This window comes from Pseudophryne corroboree, chromosome 5, assembly GCF_028390025.1.
Source record: "Pseudophryne corroboree isolate aPseCor3 chromosome 5, aPseCor3.hap2, whole genome shotgun sequence".
Lineage (NCBI taxonomy): Eukaryota > Metazoa > Chordata > Amphibia > Anura > Myobatrachidae > Pseudophryne > Pseudophryne corroboree.
The window spans coordinates 419,863,352-419,885,239 of NC_086448.1; the positions used below are offsets into that span (position 1 = coordinate 419,863,352).

At 46.1% G+C, this 21,888-nt stretch overlaps 1 protein-coding gene across 3 annotated transcripts in view; it reads right to left on the bottom strand.

Moving 5' to 3' along the window:
- The window catches only part of LOC134927811 (uncharacterized), a 245,165-nt gene extending 224,855 nt beyond the window's left edge, over positions 1 to 20,310 (bottom strand). For 2 of the 3 annotated variants that reach the window (XM_063922791.1, XM_063922789.1), the window contains exon 1: positions 20,232 to 20,310. In XM_063922791.1, the coding sequence (XP_063778861.1) occupies positions 20,232 to 20,291 (60 nt within the window). In that variant the 5' untranslated portion in view covers positions 20,292 to 20,310. The remainder of the gene's footprint in view (positions 1 to 20,231) is intronic. The other variant, XM_063922792.1, reaches the window with a different exon arrangement.
- Between the last annotated feature and the right edge of the window lie 1,578 nt (positions 20,311 to 21,888).

Genomic DNA, 21,888 nt, shown 5'->3' on the forward strand with positions numbered 1-21,888 from the left:
TGGCCCTAATGAGAAATACGTTTGTTTATTCACCGTCGACACTGTATTCAGTGTCCGTGTCTGTGTCTGTGTCGACCGACTGAGGTAAATGGGCGTTTTTAAAACCCCTGACGGTGTTTCTGAGACGCCTGGACCGGTCCTAATAGATTGTCGGCCGTCTCATGTCGTCAACCGACCTTGCAGCGTGTTGACATTCTCACGTAATTCTCTAAATAAGCCATCCATTCCGGTGTCGACTCCCTAGAGAGTGACATCACCATTACAGGCAATTTCTCCGCCTCCTCACCAACATCGTCCTCATACATGTCGACACACACGTACCGACACACAGCACACACACCGGGAATGCTCTGACAGAGGACAGGACCCACTAGCCCTTTGGGGAGACAGAGGGAGAGTCTGCCAGCACACACCAAAAACGCTATAATTATATAGGGACAACCTTATATAAGTGTTTCTCCCTTATAGCATCTTTTATATATATACAATATCGCCAAAATCAGTGCCCCCCCTCTCTGTTTTAACCCTGTTTCTGTAGTGCAGTGCAGGGGAGAGCCTGGGAGCCTTCTCTCCAGCTTTTCTGTGAGAGAAAATGGCGCTGTGTGCTGAGGAGATAGGCCCCGCCCCTTTTACGGCGGGCTCGTCTCCCGCTATTTTTGAAGTTAGGCAGGGGTTAAATATCTCCATATAGCCTCTGTGGGCTATATGTGAGGTATTTTTTGCCTCTAATAAGGTTTTTATTTGCCTCTCAGAGCGCCCCCCCCAGCGCTCTGCACCCTCAGTGACTGTTGTGTGAAGTGTGCTGAGAGGAAAATGGCGCACAGCTGCAGTGCTGTGCGCTACCTTTATGAAGACTCAGGAGTCTTCAGCCGCCGATTTTGGACCTCTTCTCTCTTCAGCGTCTGCAAGGGGGCCGGCGGCGCGGCTCCGGTGACCATCCAGGCTGTACCTGTGATCGTCCCTCTGGAGCTAGTGTCCAGTAGCCAAGCAGCAAATCCACTCTGCACGCAGGTGAGTTCACTACTTCTCCCCTAAGTCCCTCGTTGCAGTGATCCTGTTGCCAGCAGGACTCACTGTAAAGTAAAAAACCTAAGCTAAACTTTCTCTAAGCAGCTCTTTAGGAGAGCCACCTAGATTGCACCCTTCTCGTTCGGGCACAAAATCTAACTAGAGTCTGGAGGAGGGTCATAGGGGGAGGAGCCAGTGCACACCACCTGATCTGGTAAAAGCTTTACTTTTTTGTGCCCTGTCTCCTGCGGAGCCGCTATTCCCCATGGTCCTTTCAGGAACCCCAGCATCCACTTAGGACGATAGAGAAATGACAGGGGATCCCCCGTATTTTTAAAACCAGCACCGGGCTCTGCGCCTGGTGCTGGTGCAAAAAATACGGGGGACAAAAAGAGTAGGGGTCCCCCATATTTTTTACACCAGCATCGGGCTCCACTAGCTGGACAGATAATGCCACAGCCGGGGGTCACTTTTATACAGCGCCCTGCGGCCGTGGCATTAAATATCCAACTAGTCACCCCTGGCCGGGGTACCTTGGGGGAGTGGGGACCCCTTCAATCAAGGGGTCCGTCCCCCCCAGCCACCCAAGGGCCAGGGGTGAAGCCCGAGGCTGTCCCCCCCATCCAAGGGCTGCGGATAGGGGGCTGATAGCCTTGAGAAAATTGAAAGAATATTGTTTTTTCCAGTAGTACTACAAGTCCCAGCAAGCCTCCCCCGCAAGCTGGTACTTGGAGAACCACAAGTACCAGCATGCGGGAGAAAAACGGGCCCACTGGTACCTGTAGTTCTACTGGAAAAAAAATACCCAAATAAAAACAGGACACGCACACCGTGATAGTAAAACTTTATTTCACACATGTCGACACATACATACTTACCTATGTTCACACGCCGACCTCTGTCCACTTGTCCAAGTAGAATCCACGTGTACCTGTGAATATAATTATACTCACCTGATCCAGTGTCCAGATTATAATCCACGTACTTGCCAAAAAAAAAAAAAAAAAACGAACACCCGGACCAAACGGACTGAAAGGGGTCCCATGTTTACACATGGGACCCCTTTCCCCGAATGCAGAGACCCCACGTGACTGCTGTCACAGAAAGGTCTCTTCAGCCAATCAGCGAGCGCAACGTCCTGGCACTCTGCTGATTGGCTATGCGCGTCTGAGCTGTCAGACAGCGCATCGCAAAGCCTCTCCATTATATTCAATGGTGGGAACTTTGCGGTCAGCGGTGAGGTCACCCGCGGTCAGCGGCTGACCGCGGGTAACCCCACCGCTGACGGCAAAGTTCCCACCATTGAAACTAATGGAGGGAGCTGTGCGATGCGCTGTCTGCCAGCAGACGCGCATACAGCCAATCAGGTGAGTGCCACGAAGTAGTGCTTCCTGATTGGCTGAAGGGACCTTTCTGTGACAGCAGTCACGTGGGGTCTCTGCATTCGGGGAAAGGGGTCCCATGTGTAAACATGGGACCCCTTTCAGTCCGTTTGGTTCGGGTGTTCGGTTTTTTTTGTTTTTTGCCAAGTACGTGGATTATAATCTGGACACTGGATCAGGTGAGTATAATTTTATTCACAGGTACACGTGGATTCTACTTGGACAAGTGGACAGAGGTCGGCGTGTGAACATAGGTATGTATGTGTCGACATGTGTGAAATAAAGTTTTACTATCACGGTGTGCGTGTCCTGTTTTTATTTGGGTATTTTTTTTCCAGTAGAACTACAGGTACCAGTTCCAGCGGGCCCGTTTTTCTCCCGCATGCTGGTACTTGTGGTTCTCCAAGTACCAGCTTGCGGGGGAGGCTTGCTGGGACTTGTAGTACTACTGGAAAAAAAACAATATTCTTTCAATTTTCTCAAGGCTATCAGCCCCCCATCCGCAGCCCTTGGATGGGGGGGGGACAGCCTCGGGCTTCACCCCTGGCCCTTGGGTGGCTGGGGGGGGGGACCCCTTGATTGAAGGGGTCCCCACTCCCCCAGGGTACCCCGGCCAGGGGTGACTAGTTGGATATTTAATGCCACGGCCGCAGGGCGCTGTATAAAAGTGACCCCCGACTGTGGCATTATCTGTCCAGCTAGTGGAGCCCGATGCTGGTGTAAAAAATACGGGGGACCCCTACTCTTTTTGTCCCCCGTATTTTTTGCACCAGGCGCAGAGCCCGGTGCTGGTTTTAAAAATACGGGGGATCCCCTGTCATTTTTCCCCCCGGATTTTTAGAACCAGGACCGGCTCGAAGAGCCCGAGGCTGGTTATGCTTAGGAGGGGGGACCCCACGCAATTTTTTTTCAGATTTTTACCATTCCATTTAAAAAAAAATATATATATATATATATAATAATAATAATAATAATAATATTTTTAAAAATATATAAATAATACTTGTGCCTCCAAAATAGACAAACCAAGTACCTAATCCCTTCTAATATACATAGATATGCTATTACCAATAAAAAAAAACACCAAAAAAAACATGTTTTTAAAAAATTTTATTAGATTCCGCCACCAAAGTGTGGCGGATTGAAAATGACGAATTTACTGTCTAAAAGCACTGTTGTCGAATTTCCAAACTTCAATTGAATATACTTTTGGCGAATTGCCGCATTTGTACCATTGCAGAAATGTCGAATTTGACAAATGTCGAATTTCAAAAAGTCGAATTTGGAAAGTCCGTTTTTTTGACGAAAAGTACCGAATTGCATTGTCGATTTTTTTTTTTGGGCGAAAATGTCCCGTTTTTTGACATTTTCGGGAATTCGACCGCAATTGCATATACCCCTATGTACTTAAAAGAAAGAGAACACCGGGATGTCCCAAAGCAGTATTTTAAGGGAGGGGATGTGCCTGTGAAGGTAGTAGAAGCCGGCGTCCAAAGGAAGCATCCTGGGAGGAGTATGTATCAAATACATAAAACCTAATAAAAGTGTAAATAGAAGGTCCAACCAACCGAGTAGAATGTTCCGAAATGAAAGCTGTCATAGGTAGGTCAACTTGAACAGATGCTTGGGTAATGACCATTCTAATCTATCAATGACCATTCTAATTCCATCCGGCCAGGGTCTGTTTGTTAGATGAACCTCGCTTGTGAAAACCATAGACAATGAACAGGATATCACCACGTCTAATAGAAGCAGAACGATACACGTAAATCTGTAATGCCCGAACAACATCCAAAGAACGTTCTTTCCTCGACAATACTGGTTAGGCGAAGGCCAAAACCACAATTCCTGGTTAAGGTGGAACTTAGAAGCCACTTTAGGAAGGTAACCCGGCCTTTTCCGAAGAACTGATCCATCTTGAAGAAAAATCAAGAAAGGAGGACGGCATGACAGAGCTCCTAAGTCCAATACCCTCCTGGCTGATGCTATAGCCAGTAGATATACATCCTTAGCAGTTAGCCATTTGAGATCCACGGACTCCAAGGGTTCAAAAGGGGGCTCCTGAAGAGCGTTCAGTACTATTGACAGATTCTATGGGGGAACATGCTAAACATATGGAGGTTGCACATGAACATCTGCCAATGGGGCAATTCTGTGATTAAACAAAATGTGTACTTTGAGGCCAGGCGCAGGCCTAAATCCAAACCTCTTTGAAGAAAGGCCAGTATTCTAGATACTTTGAAGACAGAGGCACCATAGCGATTAGAAACGCACCATGTGAAATAGGCATGTCATACTCTATAATATATTCTTGCACGGGCAGGCTTGTGTGCCTTAAGCATTGTGTGAATCACAGAGCCGAGAATCCTTTTGCTCTTAGGATCGATGATTCAAGCACCACGCCGTCAAAGACAAATGTGCTATTTCTGGATGGAGACATGATCCCTGAGATAGCAGGTCCTGTCTCTGAGGAAGTAGTAGAGGTTGTTCCACTGAGAGGCCTTGTAGGTCTGAGAACCAGTTCCGTCTGGGCCACCCCAGGGCTATTAGAATGAGATTTCCTCTATCTTGTTTGATCTTATGCAGAGCTCGAGATATCAGTGATATCGGAGGGAATATGTATGGGAGACGAAAATTCCACCGTATTGACAATGCATCCACGAATGCAGCTTGTGGATCTTTTGATCGGGCCCCGAATATCGGGACCTTGTAATTGTGTAAAGAAGCCATGAGTTCCACACCTGGCAGACCCCACCTGTCCACTAGAAGTTGAAACACTTCACGATGAAGGGCCCATTTTCCGGAATGAACGTCCTGGTGACTGAGGAAGTCCGCTTTCCAATTTAGCACGCCAGGAATGAACACTGCTGATATGGCCGGTAGATAAAGCTCGGCCCATCTGAGTATTTTGGCCACTCCCTGCATTGCCATTTTTCTGCGAGTGCCTCCATGGTGATTTATATACGCCACAGTTGTGGCGTTATCTGCTGAACCTGAACTGGTCTGTCTTGGAGAACTTTTTATGCTAGCATTAATGCATTGCACACTACCCTCAGTTCCAGTATGTTGACAGGCAACTGGGACTCTGTCCGACGCCATCATCCCTGAAAGGACTGATGCTCGGTCACATCTCCCCATCCTCCAAGGCTAGCATGCGTTGTGAGAAGTACCCAGTTTGAGTTCCAAAAGGAGCGGACTATCTCCAGATGACGGTTGTGGAGCCACCAAGCTAATAACTTCCAGAGTCAGAATTATCATCAGCAACTTGATGCAGTGAAGTTGACTATTCCACTTGGTCAGAATAAGCCTCTGCAGAAGCCGGGGAGTGAAACTGTGCGAACTCAACCATGTCGAATGTTGACACCATGAGACTTCGGACTTGCATTGCCGCATGAACAGACACTCAGAAACAGCTGGATTTTGTTTCTCAGTTTCTCTTTTCTGTCTGTCAACAGAAACAGTCTCTGACTGTAAGAATCCAGTAGCCCTCCCAGATGTAGCATTCTCTGGGATGGACTCAGTGAGGACTTTTTCCAGTTGATTAACCACCCATGATGCTGCAGGACCTCCACTGTGTCACATAAATGAGCAGGACCTCTTGCGAATTTGCCAGGATTAGCAGATCGTCTAAATAAGTGAGGATTCTGACTCCCAATCTCAGTATGTATGCTGCCAGTACAGCCATCACCTTGGTAAAAATCCTTGGTGCCGTGGCAAGACCAAATGGCAGAGCCCACAACTGGTAATGCTGATTGCATATAACAAAACGTAAGTATTGCTGATAAGACAGCGTAAAAAGAATATGCAGATATGCATCCTGTGTATCCAGCGACATCAAAAAGTCCCCAGGCTCCATGGCCAAGACTATGCATCGCAGTGTCTCCATGCGAAACTTGGACACCTTCACAAACCTGTTCAGGGACTTTAGATTTAAAATTGGTGGAAATGACCAGTTGGGTTTTGGAACCAGGAACTGTGTTAAATAATACCCTTTTCCTCCTTGGGAATGAGAGACTGGAGCTATGATTCCTGATTGCGAAATAGACAGGGCCACATTTTGAAGCATTTTGGCCTTCTCTCGATCCGAAGGAAGGCCTGTATTGAAGAATTGCTGGGGGGGGGGGGGCTTGTCAGGCTTTGGTGCAGGTTGACGTGTAGCCCAGGATTGTTTAGATTTAGGCTTAGTGGTTTTTGTTGCGTGAGCTTGTCTCAGAAAGACCTATCCTTTGGCTTTACCCTGTGGATGAGAAAAACGAAAAGACGCACTTTTAAAACGGGGAACCGGTGCTAAGGGCAATGAGGCTGTTTTAGCCGCAGCTAAAGAGTTAACAATTTAATTCAACTCTTCTCCAAATAAAATCTCCCCTTTAAAGGGTAAGACTTCTAAAGTTTTCTTGGATTCCAGGTCAGCTTTCCAAGAGCGTAACCACAGAATCATAGAATTTGACGGCAGATAAGAACCACTTGGCCCATCTAGTCTGCCCCTTTTTTATCCTTTAGGTAATCTCAACCCTTTTTGAACCTTAGTTCTTTGTAAGGATATTCATATGCCTATTACAAGCATGTTTAAATTGCTCTACAGTCTTAGCCTCTACCACCTCTGATGGGAGGCTATTCCACTTATCCACTACTCTTTCTGTGAAGTAATTTTTCCTAAAAAATATCCCCTGAACCTGCCTCCCTCCAGTTTCAGTGCATGTCCTCGAGTTCCAATACTTCTCTTCCTTTGAAGAATGTTTTGCTCCTGAACTTGCGATACACCTTGCAAGAACAGAAGTTGCTGACGCTTTAGCTGCCATTATGCCAGCGTTCGAAATTGCTTTGCTAATATAAGCATTTGCAGTCTTCACATATTCCAAGTACAATCTGCATTGTTCTGAAATTTCCTCAGGCAATTCCTCCTCAATTGCCTGCAACCAAGCTTCTATCGCCTTGTAGGCCCAAGAAGCTGCCATAGTAGGCCTATTTATGGCCCCAGTGAGAGAAAGTAAGACTTTAGGCAGTTTTCTATTCTCTTATCAGTAGATTCCTTCAATGGGAATAACGAAGTGACCGGTAAAGTGGATGACTCCACTAAGCGTGTGACATGTGAATCCACAAGAGGGTTTTTTTTTTTCCATTTATTACAATCCTTTGCAGAGACAGGGTAGCAGGATAACACCTTTTTGGACACAGTAAACTTCCTACCAGGAGAGTTCCAAAATTCCTGTCTCACTTCCATTAAATAGTCCGAGTGTGAAAATTGTGACTTAACCACCTTTTGCTTCTTGAATACATCTGTATTCTTAGCCACAGGTGTAGATTACCCCTCTGTTAACTGTAAGATCTGTCTTACAGTTTCAACTAAAACAGGCATGTAATCCACTAGAGAGACTTCTTTCTCTACTGCACATGAGTCTGTGATTGAATAGTCAGACCCCTCACCATCCTCTTCAGATGACACATAAGAGTCTAAAATCAAAGTGGACTGAGAGAATGACGTAGCCGGTCTAGCAGATTTCTTTCATTAAATTCTCTGGCTAGATAGGGTCTGGGTCAGTTTTTTAACCTGTTTTGATAAGGTTTCTGCCAGAGGTGGATTTACCACAGTGACCACATTCGCCTGTAATGGCATGGGGGGTCCCATAGGGGGTGTAAGACGTTCCACCAATGTACCCAGTACTTGTGAAAAAGCAGCCATGTGAGGGCTATTGTGCAGTCACAGTAGATGAGGACTGACCGGGAGCAATATAACAGTTAGTACATAGCCCCTCTTGTATAACCTCATTTACAGCAAACTCCACCCCACATGACTTGCATGATAGTAGCTCTGTAGATTCTATCTGTGTGTGATTCTGTTAGCCAACTTTTAAAGGACGCTTAAATACTCTTAAACCCACAGAGGTGTTCAGACAGAGTAATGTATGTGACAAACACATGTTATTGCTGTTAAGGGCAACCCTGACAGCACCTGTACACAGGTTTCAGAGGAAAAAGTGGATAGAGATAAGATAGTAAGAAAGAAAAATTCAGACAGCAGGAAAATCTAGCACACAGTCACATACAACAACAATACTGCAATGGACACTCGAATCAACTACTCAGCCCCTGTTTGTAAGCAGGTAGGATGTAAGTGCTTGTAAAAACCTGGCATGCTGTAGCCGTTTTTACAGGAAGAAAGAAGCCCAACATTGCCAGAGACCTGCTCTGTAAGATGGCTGCCCGGGTTTCTGAGGGAAGAAGGGAGGATGATCTGCAGCTCAAGGGCGGGAAATCTGAGGGAGACTGGCGCCCAGAGCTGGGGAGGGGCTACAGGTTCAGCGCCCCCTTCCCTTTGCTGGCATCCACCCCAGGTAACTCAGGGTGCCTGATTAAACTGGTGTTTTTACACCAAAACCTGTGCCCTTATTCCCTGGTGGTCTAGTGAGACTAACTGCCCAGTTACAGTGTCCACGCCAGTGCCGGAGTCTGTTCTCCCTCAGACGCCAGCGGACCACAATTTAGCATGGGTCACAGACACTCTTACCTGCTCTTGTCAGCCACACAGTCCCCAGGGTCCCAGTCACAAGCGGTGCTATACGAAGCGTAATGGTCCCCCTGCCGAGAAAACACCCGTCTGAGGCCAAGCGTGGCATTCCTGCGTAGGGTGATGGTGCTGCAGTGCTGAAGTCAAATATAGTTACAGCGCTGCCAGCCCATGCAAATAGTAAAAATAAAAAGCTTTTTAGGGCTGCATATAACAGCCCCTGCTGAGGTGCACCCACTTCCTGCGGGTACCAACAAAAAAAAAAAAACTGATGAGCCTGGCCTGGAAAGTGGTTACAGGGGAGAGGAGACAAGCATTCTGGGACAGCTGAAAGCTTTGCTGTTGTTGCTCGGACTCCGCCCATAGGAAGACTGCTGTCATCTACTCAACATAATATTCAAACTCAACAGGTAACTTCCCATAGCCAAGCTAATTACTCAAAATAGAGACAGAAGCCTGGCTCTGTCCGTTATTCAAGCTGTAGTGACTCTCATTATCTATTTATTTATTTACTTGGGATACAGTTATAATTGCCGGCAGTCAGGGTCCAGGCTGTCAGGATATCGATGCCGGAATCCCAACCGCTGACAATGCCGACAGGGGCTATTCCCACTTGTAGGTGTCCACGAAACCCACAGAGTGGGAATAGAACCTATGGCGAGCGAAGCAAGCCACCGAGCCCGCAAGGGACTTGCTGGCGCTCACCCCTCTGACAGCATTCTAGCGGCCGGGATCCCATAGCCAATGCATTTATTTTATTTATTATTTTGTTTTTTAATTGAAGAGAACATAAATTCGCAAGGAAATTAGCAATTGGCACCCTCTCCCACCTGCCCTGACTGATTTTAACTAGCAAGGGTCTCTGGTACTCTCAGACTGCATATTGAAACTAAAGGCACAATGAAGGCAAGTCCTACAAATTTGTACACTTTGTCAGTTTTAGGGCTGAGTTTGGGGTGCAAGCCTCCTGGGGTGGTGTGGCCGGGTTGTCTTGAGGTGGCACGCTATAAAATTTAATTAGAACTTTTTTAACACTCAATTTTGCAACAAGAACCTTGTATTTGCTCTATGTTAGATTGCAGAGTTTATTATAATTATTCTGACTAGCAGTACTTATATTGTGGATTGTGCAACAGCACCACACTCTCTGTGTTAAATTAGCAATTGGGAAAGATTAGGAGTTCGGGATTTCAGTAAGCTTCATCACAATGCTGAACATGGTAGTGACGGGATGCGGTCATGCGACCGGCACTCGGAAATGCGAGCACTCAAAATGCCAGCAGTCAAAAATGCCTACCCAGAGGCACTCATGAGTGTGCACGAGACCCATAGAGTGTTGTGAGCGTGGTAAGCGCATCGAGCCTGCAAGAGGCTCCCCCCCAACGGCATTCTGCTGTCGGGATCCCGGGGTCAGTATACTGACTTCCGGGATCCCGGCAGTCGGCAACGGCTGCCCAACCCGTTGTGACATATAACCAGCCAATTAACCTACCAGTATATTTTTGGAATGTGGGAGGAAACTATCATGTCGACATGACTGGAATGTCAGATTAAACATCCCTGGTGGTCTAGTGGTGACTTACCTGGTACGGTGACTCCACCTGTGACTTCTGGGTGTGTCGGTGACATTAGGATGACTTTAAATGGATCATGAATCACTTCTGCCAGTAAGTATGACTAATGCTACCCCCAATCCTCCAAAGCCTAACCCTCAACTACCGGTCTCGGCAGAATGTTAACATTTCACATGTGAATAAGTCAACATCTGAAGGTGCCAACATAGTCAATACACATATGTTCGTAAACACATTAGTGTGCAGACTTCTATGATTCTGAAGCAAGTTATTTTCTAATACGCAAGTATACCTGGCCAATAAAGCTGATTCTGATGTAAATAGAACCAGCAGACAGTTCAGTTGTTAAACATCAGTACATACCATCATGTATAACACTGTGAGGTGAATTCAATTGTGCCCGATAATTTTTGGGGCTAAAAAAGACAAAAACAAAAAACAAAAATGTTTGCCTGTTGTTTTATCAGGCAATTAAATTTCGGGTGAACGTATCCTGGATACGTTCATGGATCCATGTGTTTTCACAGCCTCGACCGCGAAAATGAGTTAGTTATCAGGGGGGGGGTTTCACCTGCCTCTGGGTAGATGGGAAAAAAAATCCGATAGTGCCGGCTTTCAGTACTAATTGGATAATCCCCGGGGGATCAGTTAGCACGGTACTTTACCGCGGCTAATTGAACTCCCCCTATATGGGAGTAAATGAGTAGCAGTTGCCCCTAAAGCACAAACTATGACTTCCCGCAATCTGTGGAATCCATTTAGAGCTGAGCTTCATATTTGAGCCTTAACACTTTAGGTAGCGTTACTCAGTATCCAACTTTGGGGGATATCCAATTACCCGTGGTATATTACCACGGGTAATGATATTGCCCAGGGCTATCCTATTAGCACCGATAAGCCGGCATAAGCAGCGGCTTATCAGAGGTAACCTGTTGCTGCACCAGGTGCCGGCTCCTGACAGCTCCCATTGCAGGGCTGCATGGTCAAGTGACCACTGCTAGGGGGAGGAGGGGGATGCGGGCGATGGCGCTGACCCGGGGTCACAGCGCCGAGTGCCGGCTCCCGGGCAGTGGCGCGCTCCCTACAGTTCTAGCCTGCTGCTGCCGTCGCGGGCATGGGACACTGCAAGTCGCCGTGGTTATCGGGGATTTTCTTTCACCTGTAATCAGCATTACACTGTGATAAGAAACAATGATGCCATAAATTACGATAACAGACACAAAAACTATTGAAAAAAAATATACAGTGTTCTATAAGATTAAAATTTTGACTGCCATATCTGCGGGTTTTTAATCGGATTTTAATGTATAACAAGGTCAAAGTAACTTATGTAATCCCGGCTATTTAAGGAAATGCAACTTCTTTAACCACTACCATCCTGATATAATTTGTCTCAAATCAATATAAAATGTGAAGAATATTGGTATGGTGGATTATTAATTTAAACAACTACTTCTAATGTGCAAAATGACATGACATGACAGGTGACGCCATACACATCATCATTTCTCTTTTTCATTACTAGTCTATCACTCAAACATCTGTCCCCCTGTACCAGCTGTCCAAGCATGGTACGCTCATGGATGGGATGAAATAGGACATGTACTGTATCTGATGGTTATGTTGGGACACTACCCCTAGCGCTAGGATTGCTGCAACCACCCTACTTGTGTCATCTCTTCTGTGCAAGTCCTATTCCACCCAGGGTAATCCTACGTAGTTCACCCAACATGAATGCCTCACCTGGTATCTGTCATGGGTGGAATATATAACTTGTAGAAGTTATTACCCAAAATGTCTGCACCAACCCTGCAGTATGCTTATTGTACTCTCTAGGTTTAGTTGTTCTTAAATTATTTTTGTATGTTTTCAGCTTGCTGTAATTCTAATGCCTTTGTACCATGTTATGATGTATGTAAAGCAACTGAGACCCGCGGGAGAAAAGCGATATTATTATTATTATTATTATTAATTTTTATATAATAATATTAATAATATCCGCTGACCCATGTTAAATAAAATGTAATAAAAGTAATGTTTTAAAGAGTGTACACCCACAAAAACCTACTTTTCTTTTTGTTTTGCTTCAAGTAGGACAATTTAGGTTAGATGCAACACCACTAGTAAGATTTTGATACTTGCTCTAATAAATATATCACCATCTGGGTCTTGTGGAATAAAAGGAAGTTATTGTTTTGTGCAACTCGTCTCTCTCTCTTTAGAGGGCTGTTGCCTTGTCAGAATGGATACCCCAGAGGTGGCCAATGGTGGACTGGTACAACAAACATATGAAGCTGAAGTATGGCATGATCCACTATATGGACAAAAGTATTTGGCCACACCTGTTAATTACTGAATTCAGGTGTTTCAATCAGACCTGCTGTCACAGCTGTATAAAATCAAGCACATAGACATGCAGTCTCCATTTGCAAACATTTGTGATACAAAATGGGTCGTTCTGAAGAGCTCAGTGACTTCAAGCGTGGTACTGTGATAGGATGCCACCTTTGCAATAAGACTGGTTATGAAATTCCATCCCTGCTGGATATTCCACGGTCAACTGTAAGTGATATTATTAGAAAGTGAAGCGTTCCGAAACAACAGCAACTCAGCCAGGAAGCGGAAGTCTATATAAAATCACAGAGCGGGTCAACTACTGCTAAGGCGCATGGTGCGTAAAGGTCGCCAACGCTCTGCTGATTCCATAGCTGAGGAGTTCCAAACTTCCACTGGCATAAATGTAAGCACAAAAACTGTGGAGCAGGAGCTTAATGGAATGGATTTCCATGGCCGAGCAGCTGCATGCAAGCCTCACATCACCAAGTCCTATACCAAGCGTCAGATGCAGTGGTGTAAAGCACACCTACACTGGACTGTGAAGCAGTGGAAACATGATCGGTGGAGTGAAGAATTACGCTTCTCTGTTTGACAGTCAGATCGGAGAGTCTGGGTTTGGCGGATGCTGGTAGAACGTTACCTGCCTGACTACATTATGCCAACTGTGAAGTTTGGTTGAGGATGGATAATGGTATGGAGCTGTGTTTTAGGGTTTGGGCTAGGCCCTGTTTTTCCAGTGAAGGACAGTCTTACTGCTTCAGCAAACCAAGACATTTTGAACAATGCTATGCTTCCAACTTTGTGGTAAAAACAGTTTGGGGAAGGCACTTTTCTATTCCAATATAACTGTTCCCCAGTGTACAAAGCAATAGACATGGGTCCTAATTCAGACTGGATCGCTGCAGCGGCTGCAGTGTGAATTCCTATGAGGAGTGCGCCCGCGCACCCCGGGAGCCCAGTGAGATGCTAGCAGCATCTCTGGGATGCGATCGCCTTTGCCCGATTGGAAGGCAGAGGGGGGCGTGCCAAAAGCATTAAAACGCCGTTAGCTGGGCGCGGTCCAGACAACACAGGCGTGTCCAGACCTTTGTGGGGGCGGCCCACGGCGGCTGCATGACTGCACATGCAGCTGCTGTGACCTGGGACGCATCTGGTAGCTGCGCTGGCAGGGAGCTACTTGCCAGGAGCAAAAGCCTGTGCGTGGGAAGGGGAGAGGGCCTGATATACGGGGCAGGCTAGCCCTGTGCTGGGCGTCCCCAAGCATGTCAGAGTAAATGATCGTAGATGTGCTAAATTTACCTCATTTACGATCAGATCTGAATCACCCCCATGGTTTGATGATTTTGGTGTGGAAAAACGTGACTGGCCCACACAGAGCGCTTACTTCAAGCCCACCGAGCACCTTTGGGATGAACTGGAACGGAGATTGCAAGCCAGACCTTCTCGTCCAACATCAACATCATAAATGCTGTACAGAATGAATAGGCACAAATTCCCACAGACACACTCCAAAATCTGTGGAAAGCCTTCCATGAAGAATGGAAGCTGTTATAGCTGCAAAAGGGGGACCAACTCCATATTAAAGTATATGTATTTGAATACAATGTCATTACAGGCCCTGTTGGTGTAATGGTCAGGCATCCGAATACTTTTGTGCATATAGTGTTTATACAAGGTTTTAGTATGTTTTAAGATATTTTGCAGAAGTGCTATGATCGCTGTATTTGTATTTAGCCAGTTTTGTATGTATATTTCCATTTTAACCCCTTTTCTTAAGCTTATTATGTTAGAAGAATATTTCCCTGGATGTGAAGTGTGTTCCCGCATCCACAATATTGAGGGGCAGACATATCGTAGCCCGGGAAGCACTAACCTGGAGATGGAGTTGTTACTAGCTATCCTGGACATACTCTTAGTGACTTGACCATGCACAATAGACATAGGGAGCCCCACTGTCATAAAACCTTGTTGCACTGCATATAACTAAAGATTCATAGATTTTGTGATGATATAAGAACAGCCCAAAACAAGAGGGACACTGGAGAATACCATGGGGTATAAATGTGCTGGAGGCTGGGCAGTAAAAGGTTAATTTTTCAGGTCAGCTCAGGCTCTCCCTCTATACCTCGCTTTCTGCACAGGCAGGCAGTTTTCGCTTAGGAAAGCCTGAGGGGGAGAGGAAAGGAGAGTAGGAGAAATCAGGCACATAAACAGTCACAAACAACGGTGAGAAACCTGGTAAAATGTAAAACCTGGACACACTTCAGTAAAAACCCAGGAGCAAATGGGGGGGCGTCTAGTGTCCCCCATGACATCAGAGAAATGGATTTAAAATGGTAAAAACAAATTAAGGTAAGTGCCAAGGACCAAGTTGTAGCCATGCAGATCTGCGGCGAAGCCCCACGCTGAGCCGCTCAGGAGGACCTGACCAACTGGGTGGCAACCAAGTGAGAAATTGGGAGAACTGCCATAGAATAAGCATGACAGATGACTTCGGGAGGCAATCATTTCGCCGGCTGTCAGGATCCAGTCAGTCAGGATACAGACGCCGGAATCACGACACCTGGTACAATACCGGCGGGTCGGAATCCCGACCGCCGGCCACATTCCCCACTTGGGTGGTGATCCACGCCACCACCCAAGGGGGGGGGATATTACCAGGTCTGGGCCCGCAGCATGGCGAGTGCAGCAAGCCCACAAGGGGACAAGCTGTGCTCGCCGCCAGTATTCTAGCTGTCAGGATCCCAGAGACGCCCTCCTGACCGCCGGGATCCCCAAAACCGAGATATCATACTGAATCTATGACTTCCCATATCAAACGGGCAATAGTTTGTTTGGAGGCAGGCCAACCTCTGTTGACCACTGAATAGAGGGCAAAAAGAGGAAAAATCCTTAAACCTCTCCACATAAATGTTAGGAGCCTGAACTACACGCCAGTACTTGAGAGATGACCGTGAATCACCAGTTCGATGGAAAGACAGAACAATCTCCTAGTTTATATAGAATCTGAAAACAAATTTTTGAAGGAAAGAGGAGGTTGTTTGCAACACCGCATGATCTGAGGAAAATTAAGATAGGAGACCTATGAGATAAAGCACTCAGTTCTAAGACCCAGCAGGTCGAAGAGATAGCCAACAGAAAAACAAGTAATCCATTTTAGGTCGATCAACTCCAAAGGTTCAAAAGGACGACGTGCAGAGCCCAGAGAACAAGTAGTAAATCACAGGGCTCAACCGGAGGCATAAATGAAGGGGGTGTGGATGTGAAGTACCCCCTGTAGGACAGTTTGAAAGCAGGGACAGTAGCCAAGCGTCTCTGGAAATAGACAGTAGGCACACAAACCTGGACCTTCAAGGAGGACAGATGAAGGCCTATATCCAAACCCAACTGCAAATCATTGATGTTTCAACAAAATTGGGACATACAGGTAAGCATCTTCGACATCCAAGAATGCAAGGTAATTCCTGGACTCCAGGAATTGCAAAACAGACTGAAGAAATTCCATTATGAACTTGGGCACTCAGAGATAAACATTCAGGAATGTTAAATTTAAGAACTTCCACCCGTCTGATATGGGGGGACATGGGAAATAACTCCCAAGTCCAGAAGGACTGAACACACTGACAAGTGCTCTTGCTGCAGATGAATCTTAAGGCAGACCAGTTGTAAAAAAAGAGACTGGGAGGAGGCTCTTTAAAAGAAAGAACAAAGCCCTAACTCAACAAGCTCCAAACTCAATAATCAGATGTTGTCTTCACAATCCTCGCAGTTGGGAGTCCGACCCACAATATGGCAGTCTTGGTAGCCACCCATTGCAGGTTTCCTTTGGCCTTCCCACCATGGTAGTAACAAGCGTGACTCTAAAAGGAAGGTAGGAATCTTGTATGTCATTGGGAATGAAAGGGCTTAAGAGACAGCAGCCGCAGTGATGAACTTTTCCAGTTTAGGGCAAAAAAAGAAATTACTATTGAAAGGGAAAGATTCCAAGGTTCTTTTTTTATTAATTGTCAACTATCCAAGCGCAAAGACAGAGGACTCTCCTGGCCACCAGTATCAAAGCCAAAATTCTAGCAGAAAGCATACTTGTGTCCAAAAATGCCTCTACTAGATAAGCCGCTGCCCCTCTGATATGCTCTGGTATGCAGTTAGCATACTGATGGACGGGGTCCCGGCTGTCATAATACCGCCGCTGGAATACCAGCAAGGTAGGCGATTCTCCCTCTGTGGGTGTCCACAATACCCATGTGGAGAGCACAGCAAGTCCACAAGGGGCTTCACTGCGCTCACCCCCCCCCCCCCCCCACCCTGCAGGCATTCTAATGATCGGGATCCCAATGTCAATATAATGACCGCTGGGATCCCAGTTGCCGGGATCACAAACTGATCCCCATGCTCCATTGTGGACAGTAGGCCAGCACACAGTGTTCCAGAACGAAGATCCACATACAGGGAGTAAGCCCATCTTTCTAAAGCCTTGAAGAACCGAGCTGCTCACATCGCAGGTCTCATGATAGATCTGCTTGAACAGACGTATCCTAAGCAGCAGATGTTTCCACCTCCTTAATGAGCAGAACAGCTTGAACTACTGCTATTACAGTCTCCACGTTCACAGAACAAGTCTATTTCTCTCCCTGAACAGATGCAGTTCTATATCCGAATCCCTCTGTAAATAGTCCTCTAGCAGAAATGAAGCTTCAGAGTCCGATTCGTAGCCTGACTGAAGAGATGTGGGTAACACTTAATGCGGCCACACAGTAGGATGCAGTATCTGTTGTACGGAAATCGACATTTGGACTAGACCCTAATCAGGCAGCGAGAAACTGCACCCACAGAGGTTCCATCGCTTGCTACAGAGAAAGAGATGGAGATCCAGCAGAAGAACCCTGAAGGAGCTGCCAGGACACAGCTAACTGCCAAGTCAATTCTGCCGCCCACACTGGTTCCGGTTGGGAACTTGCTACCTAAGGTCTGGACTGCAGCACCACAGGAACGACACAGAACACCATGATCTGAAGCAGAAGGCACAAAAACATCTTACCATTTTTTATTTTTACAGAAAAAGGACTTATGGGAAGCACCCTTCTCCGAGACAGCTCTGGAACTCCCTTTTTTGAGTCATGGTAGTTAACAAAAACACAGCAATAACTGGTGTGAAACTGGGTATCTGTTTGGATGGTCGATCATGTTAAGGTCGACTACTACTGGTAGACATTGACATGGTCAACATGGCTTTTTTTTTTTTAAATTAAATTTTTAACTTTTTCATACTTTACCATCCACGTGGACTACGATTGGGAACGGTAACCTGTACCGCGGAGCGAGGCACCTTGCCCGCAGCTGCAAGGGGACGCAGTACACTAATTGGGGTTCCTGGTCATGTTACGGAAAAAATGACACCAAAAACAGTTAAAAAATCCATGTCGACCTTTTCATGTGTCGAACTGTCCCATGTCGGCTATTTCCATTTGTCAACTATTAGTCCATGTCGACCATGTCTATGTCAACCAATAATGGTCGACCATTCATACTGGAACCGTGAAACTGAGGGGGGAAAAAAACCTACAGGAAATGTATCTGAAACAAACATGGCTAGCCTTCCATACAATAGTGTAAACTACATACTACAGGGAAATATCACACAACAGTATTACAGTAAAGGATAGGAAAAATAATAAACTGTCCTCTCGAAAACCTGAACTATCAAGGATCTAATTTAAAATAATATGGAGTACCTCCAGTACTAACACAGACAGACACACGACCAGGTAGTGTTCACGCTAGGCTGTTTTAGCAGCGCCCTGCCTGATTTTTAAAGGGCAAAATGCGCCCTGGCCTTCTACAGGGCCCTGCTAAAACAGCCTGCCGTGCGAATAGAAAGAAAGGGATCGCTTGGGGGAAGCCGAGCATCTACACCCCCCCATAACTAATGCCAACTACTCTATCACGCCCCCATAAGTGTAAGGAGGGTAGCCCCCCAATTATGGCGCACGGAGGGAACATTAAGCGGGGGAAGAGCAGACAGAAAACAGAAAATCAAAATGACTGCCTACACCAATACCAGTCCCTAAGGTGAGGTAAGGTTGGCAGAAAACAACTATAGCCTGGTCCAGGCAAGGTATAGTGAGGACGGAGACCTGAAACTCTCCGCAGGCTGTAAAATGCCAGCCCGGTGTTGTGGAGGAGAGCAGTGAGGATTCTGCGGGCTGCTAGGTTGTCCAACACAACTAACAGTCTTTTCTCCAAGTGGTGGAAGTATGAAATATTACAGCACTCAGAACACATTTTTCTAAAGCTGATTGGACAGTAGGCATGTGCAATCAGGTACATACATTTGCTTTGACTGGTAGGCCTTTTCAAGTTGAGTCCAGGTATAATAGAGGTTACCCGCTGGGGCAACAATGACTTTCTTGAAAACAAACTGTTGTTAGATCAAGAGTGCTGGGCATAATTTGATTTCTAAAAAAATAAAAACTGGCAGGAGCTTTTTATGCATAACCCAGCGCCGTAATTACGTGCGTGCCAGGTTTGCCTGGCACACAGCGCAGTTGCCCTGGGAGCACAACGGCCAGCGGCTTGTAATGAGTCAAATTGACTCATTACAAGCCTCCTCTGCTGTGTGCGCCGCACTGAAGCCGGAGTCAGGGGAGGAGAGCAGCAGCGCCGGAGCCAGCGGAGAAGGAGGAGGAGGGAGGGGGACTGGAGCTGCAGCAGCGCTATGTAATTGGTAGTGGCGCCGCTGCAGCAGTCCCCTCTCCTTCTGCATTGGCTGCCCAGCGCTGCTGTGAATGCTGGGATGCGCTTCCCTCATCCAAGCATTCACAGCGGCGGCCAGCTAATGCGGAAGGAGAGGGGACTGCTGCAGCGGCGCCTCTACCAATTACATAGCGCTGCTGCGGCTCCAGTCTCCCTCCCTCCTCCGCCTTCTCCCCTGCGGCTGCCCGGGATCTACCAGCACGAGGAGCCTGACTTCCAGCGGGGAGAGATGGTATGTATCTATCTATCTATCTGTCTCTCGCTCTCTATTCTGTCTGCCGTAATGTGTAAAAAGGGGGGCGCTGCCTGCCGTAATGTGTAAAAAGGGGGACGCTGTCTGCCGTGATGTGTAAAAGGGGCTCTACCTGGTGTAGTGGTGCTACTATGCAGCGTAAATTAAATAATGGAGACTACTGTGCACCGTAGTATGAATTGGTATTACTTTGTGGCCACGCCCCTTCCCCAGTAAGCCACGCCCCTATATATTTTTGGCGCGCAATGCCCCCTGTCTTGCATGGGGGGGGGACGCAGTTTCTTGCACACAGTGCTAAAATGCCTAGTTACGGCACTGGCATAACCATTAACAAAAATAAAACAAAATGAAAATCTAATGTTAATAAAGCAAAAATAACCATAAACTGCTGTGTTAAAACAACGTGCAAGAACACTTACATATTTTCCATGATGAGTATATTGAACCACTTTTCGATGTGGTTTACTCTGCCGATACATGTTTCCTTTCAGCAAAGAAGCTACAGTATGTTTAAAAAAAAAAAAAAAGAGACACATTACATATATATATATATATATATATATATACACACACACACACAAAAAGCAGTGTTTACAGGTGCGCTGGTAATTAAAAGGTAATAGTTCTCAGTCAACAGGTAATCCACTCTGGGCTGTAGCACAGGGGTACATCAACACCGCAGCAACTCTGCTTAGAAGGCTCAGGACTCTTATGAGCATTAAATAGCTAGAATAGAGAGTGAAGAGAGTGCGCTCATAGGGGGTAAGTCCAAGTTGATCGCAGCAGGATATTTGTTAGCAGTTGGGCAAAACCATGTGCACTGCAGGTGGGGCAGATATAACATGTGCAGAGAGTTAGATTTGGGTGGGTTATTTTGTTTCTGTGCAGGGTAAATACTGGCTGCTTTATTGTTACACTGCAAATTAGATTGCAGATTGAACCCACCACACCCAAATCTAACTCTCTCTGCACATGTTAAATCTGACTACCCTGCAGTGCACATGGTTTTGCCCAACTGCTAAAAAATTTCCTGCTGCGATCAACTTGGAATTACCCCCATAGTGCAGATCAATTTTTATTTAAAAACACTCCTGACGAAGTAATCTACGAAACATGTTGACGCTGTGCTTGCCAGACGTTTGATCTTCTCCACTTGCACTGCACAGGCTCCATGAATTGGTGACGCGGTGTCCTGACGGGTACGGTCTGGAAAGTATTCAGCCGGCGTGGTGTAAGGTCCCGGGTCCATGTGTCAGCGGTATGCAGTTTTGCCATTGAGGAATGTTTTATACCATCTGCTAACCTGCCCACGGTGTGGGTTGTTCAGGGTACGAGTTCTGTAGAATGACTTGATGTTTCTAAATAAAAATTGATCTGCACTATGAGCGCACTCTCTTTCTCATACATATATATATATATATATATATATATATATATATATATATATATATATATATATATATATATATATATATATATATATATATATATATATATACACACACACATACACATACATATACATATTTATATATATATAAGAATTTACTCACCGGTAATTCTATTTCTCGTAGTCCGTAGTGGATGCTGGGTACTCCGTAAGGACCATGGGGAACAGACGGGCTCCGCAGGAGACTGGCCACTCTAAAAGAATGATTAGGTCCTATCTGGTGTGCACTGGCTCCTCCCTCTATGCCCCTCCTCCAGAACTCAGTTAGGGAAACTGTGCCCGGAAGAGCTGACACTACAAGGAAAGGATTTGGAATCCCGGGTAAGACTCATACCAGCCACACCAATCACACCGTACAACTCGTGATAACTAAACCCAGTTAACAGTATGAATAACAACTGAGCCTCACTAAACAGATGGCTCAGAACAATAACCCTTTAGTTAAGCAATAACTATATACAAGTATTGCAGACAATCCGCACTTGGGACGGGCTCCCAGCATCCACTACGGACTACGAGAAATAGAATTACCGGTGAGTAAATTCTTATTTTCTCTGACGTCCTAGTGGATGCTGGGTACTCCGTAAGGACCATGGGGATTATACCAAAGCTCCCAAACGGGCGGG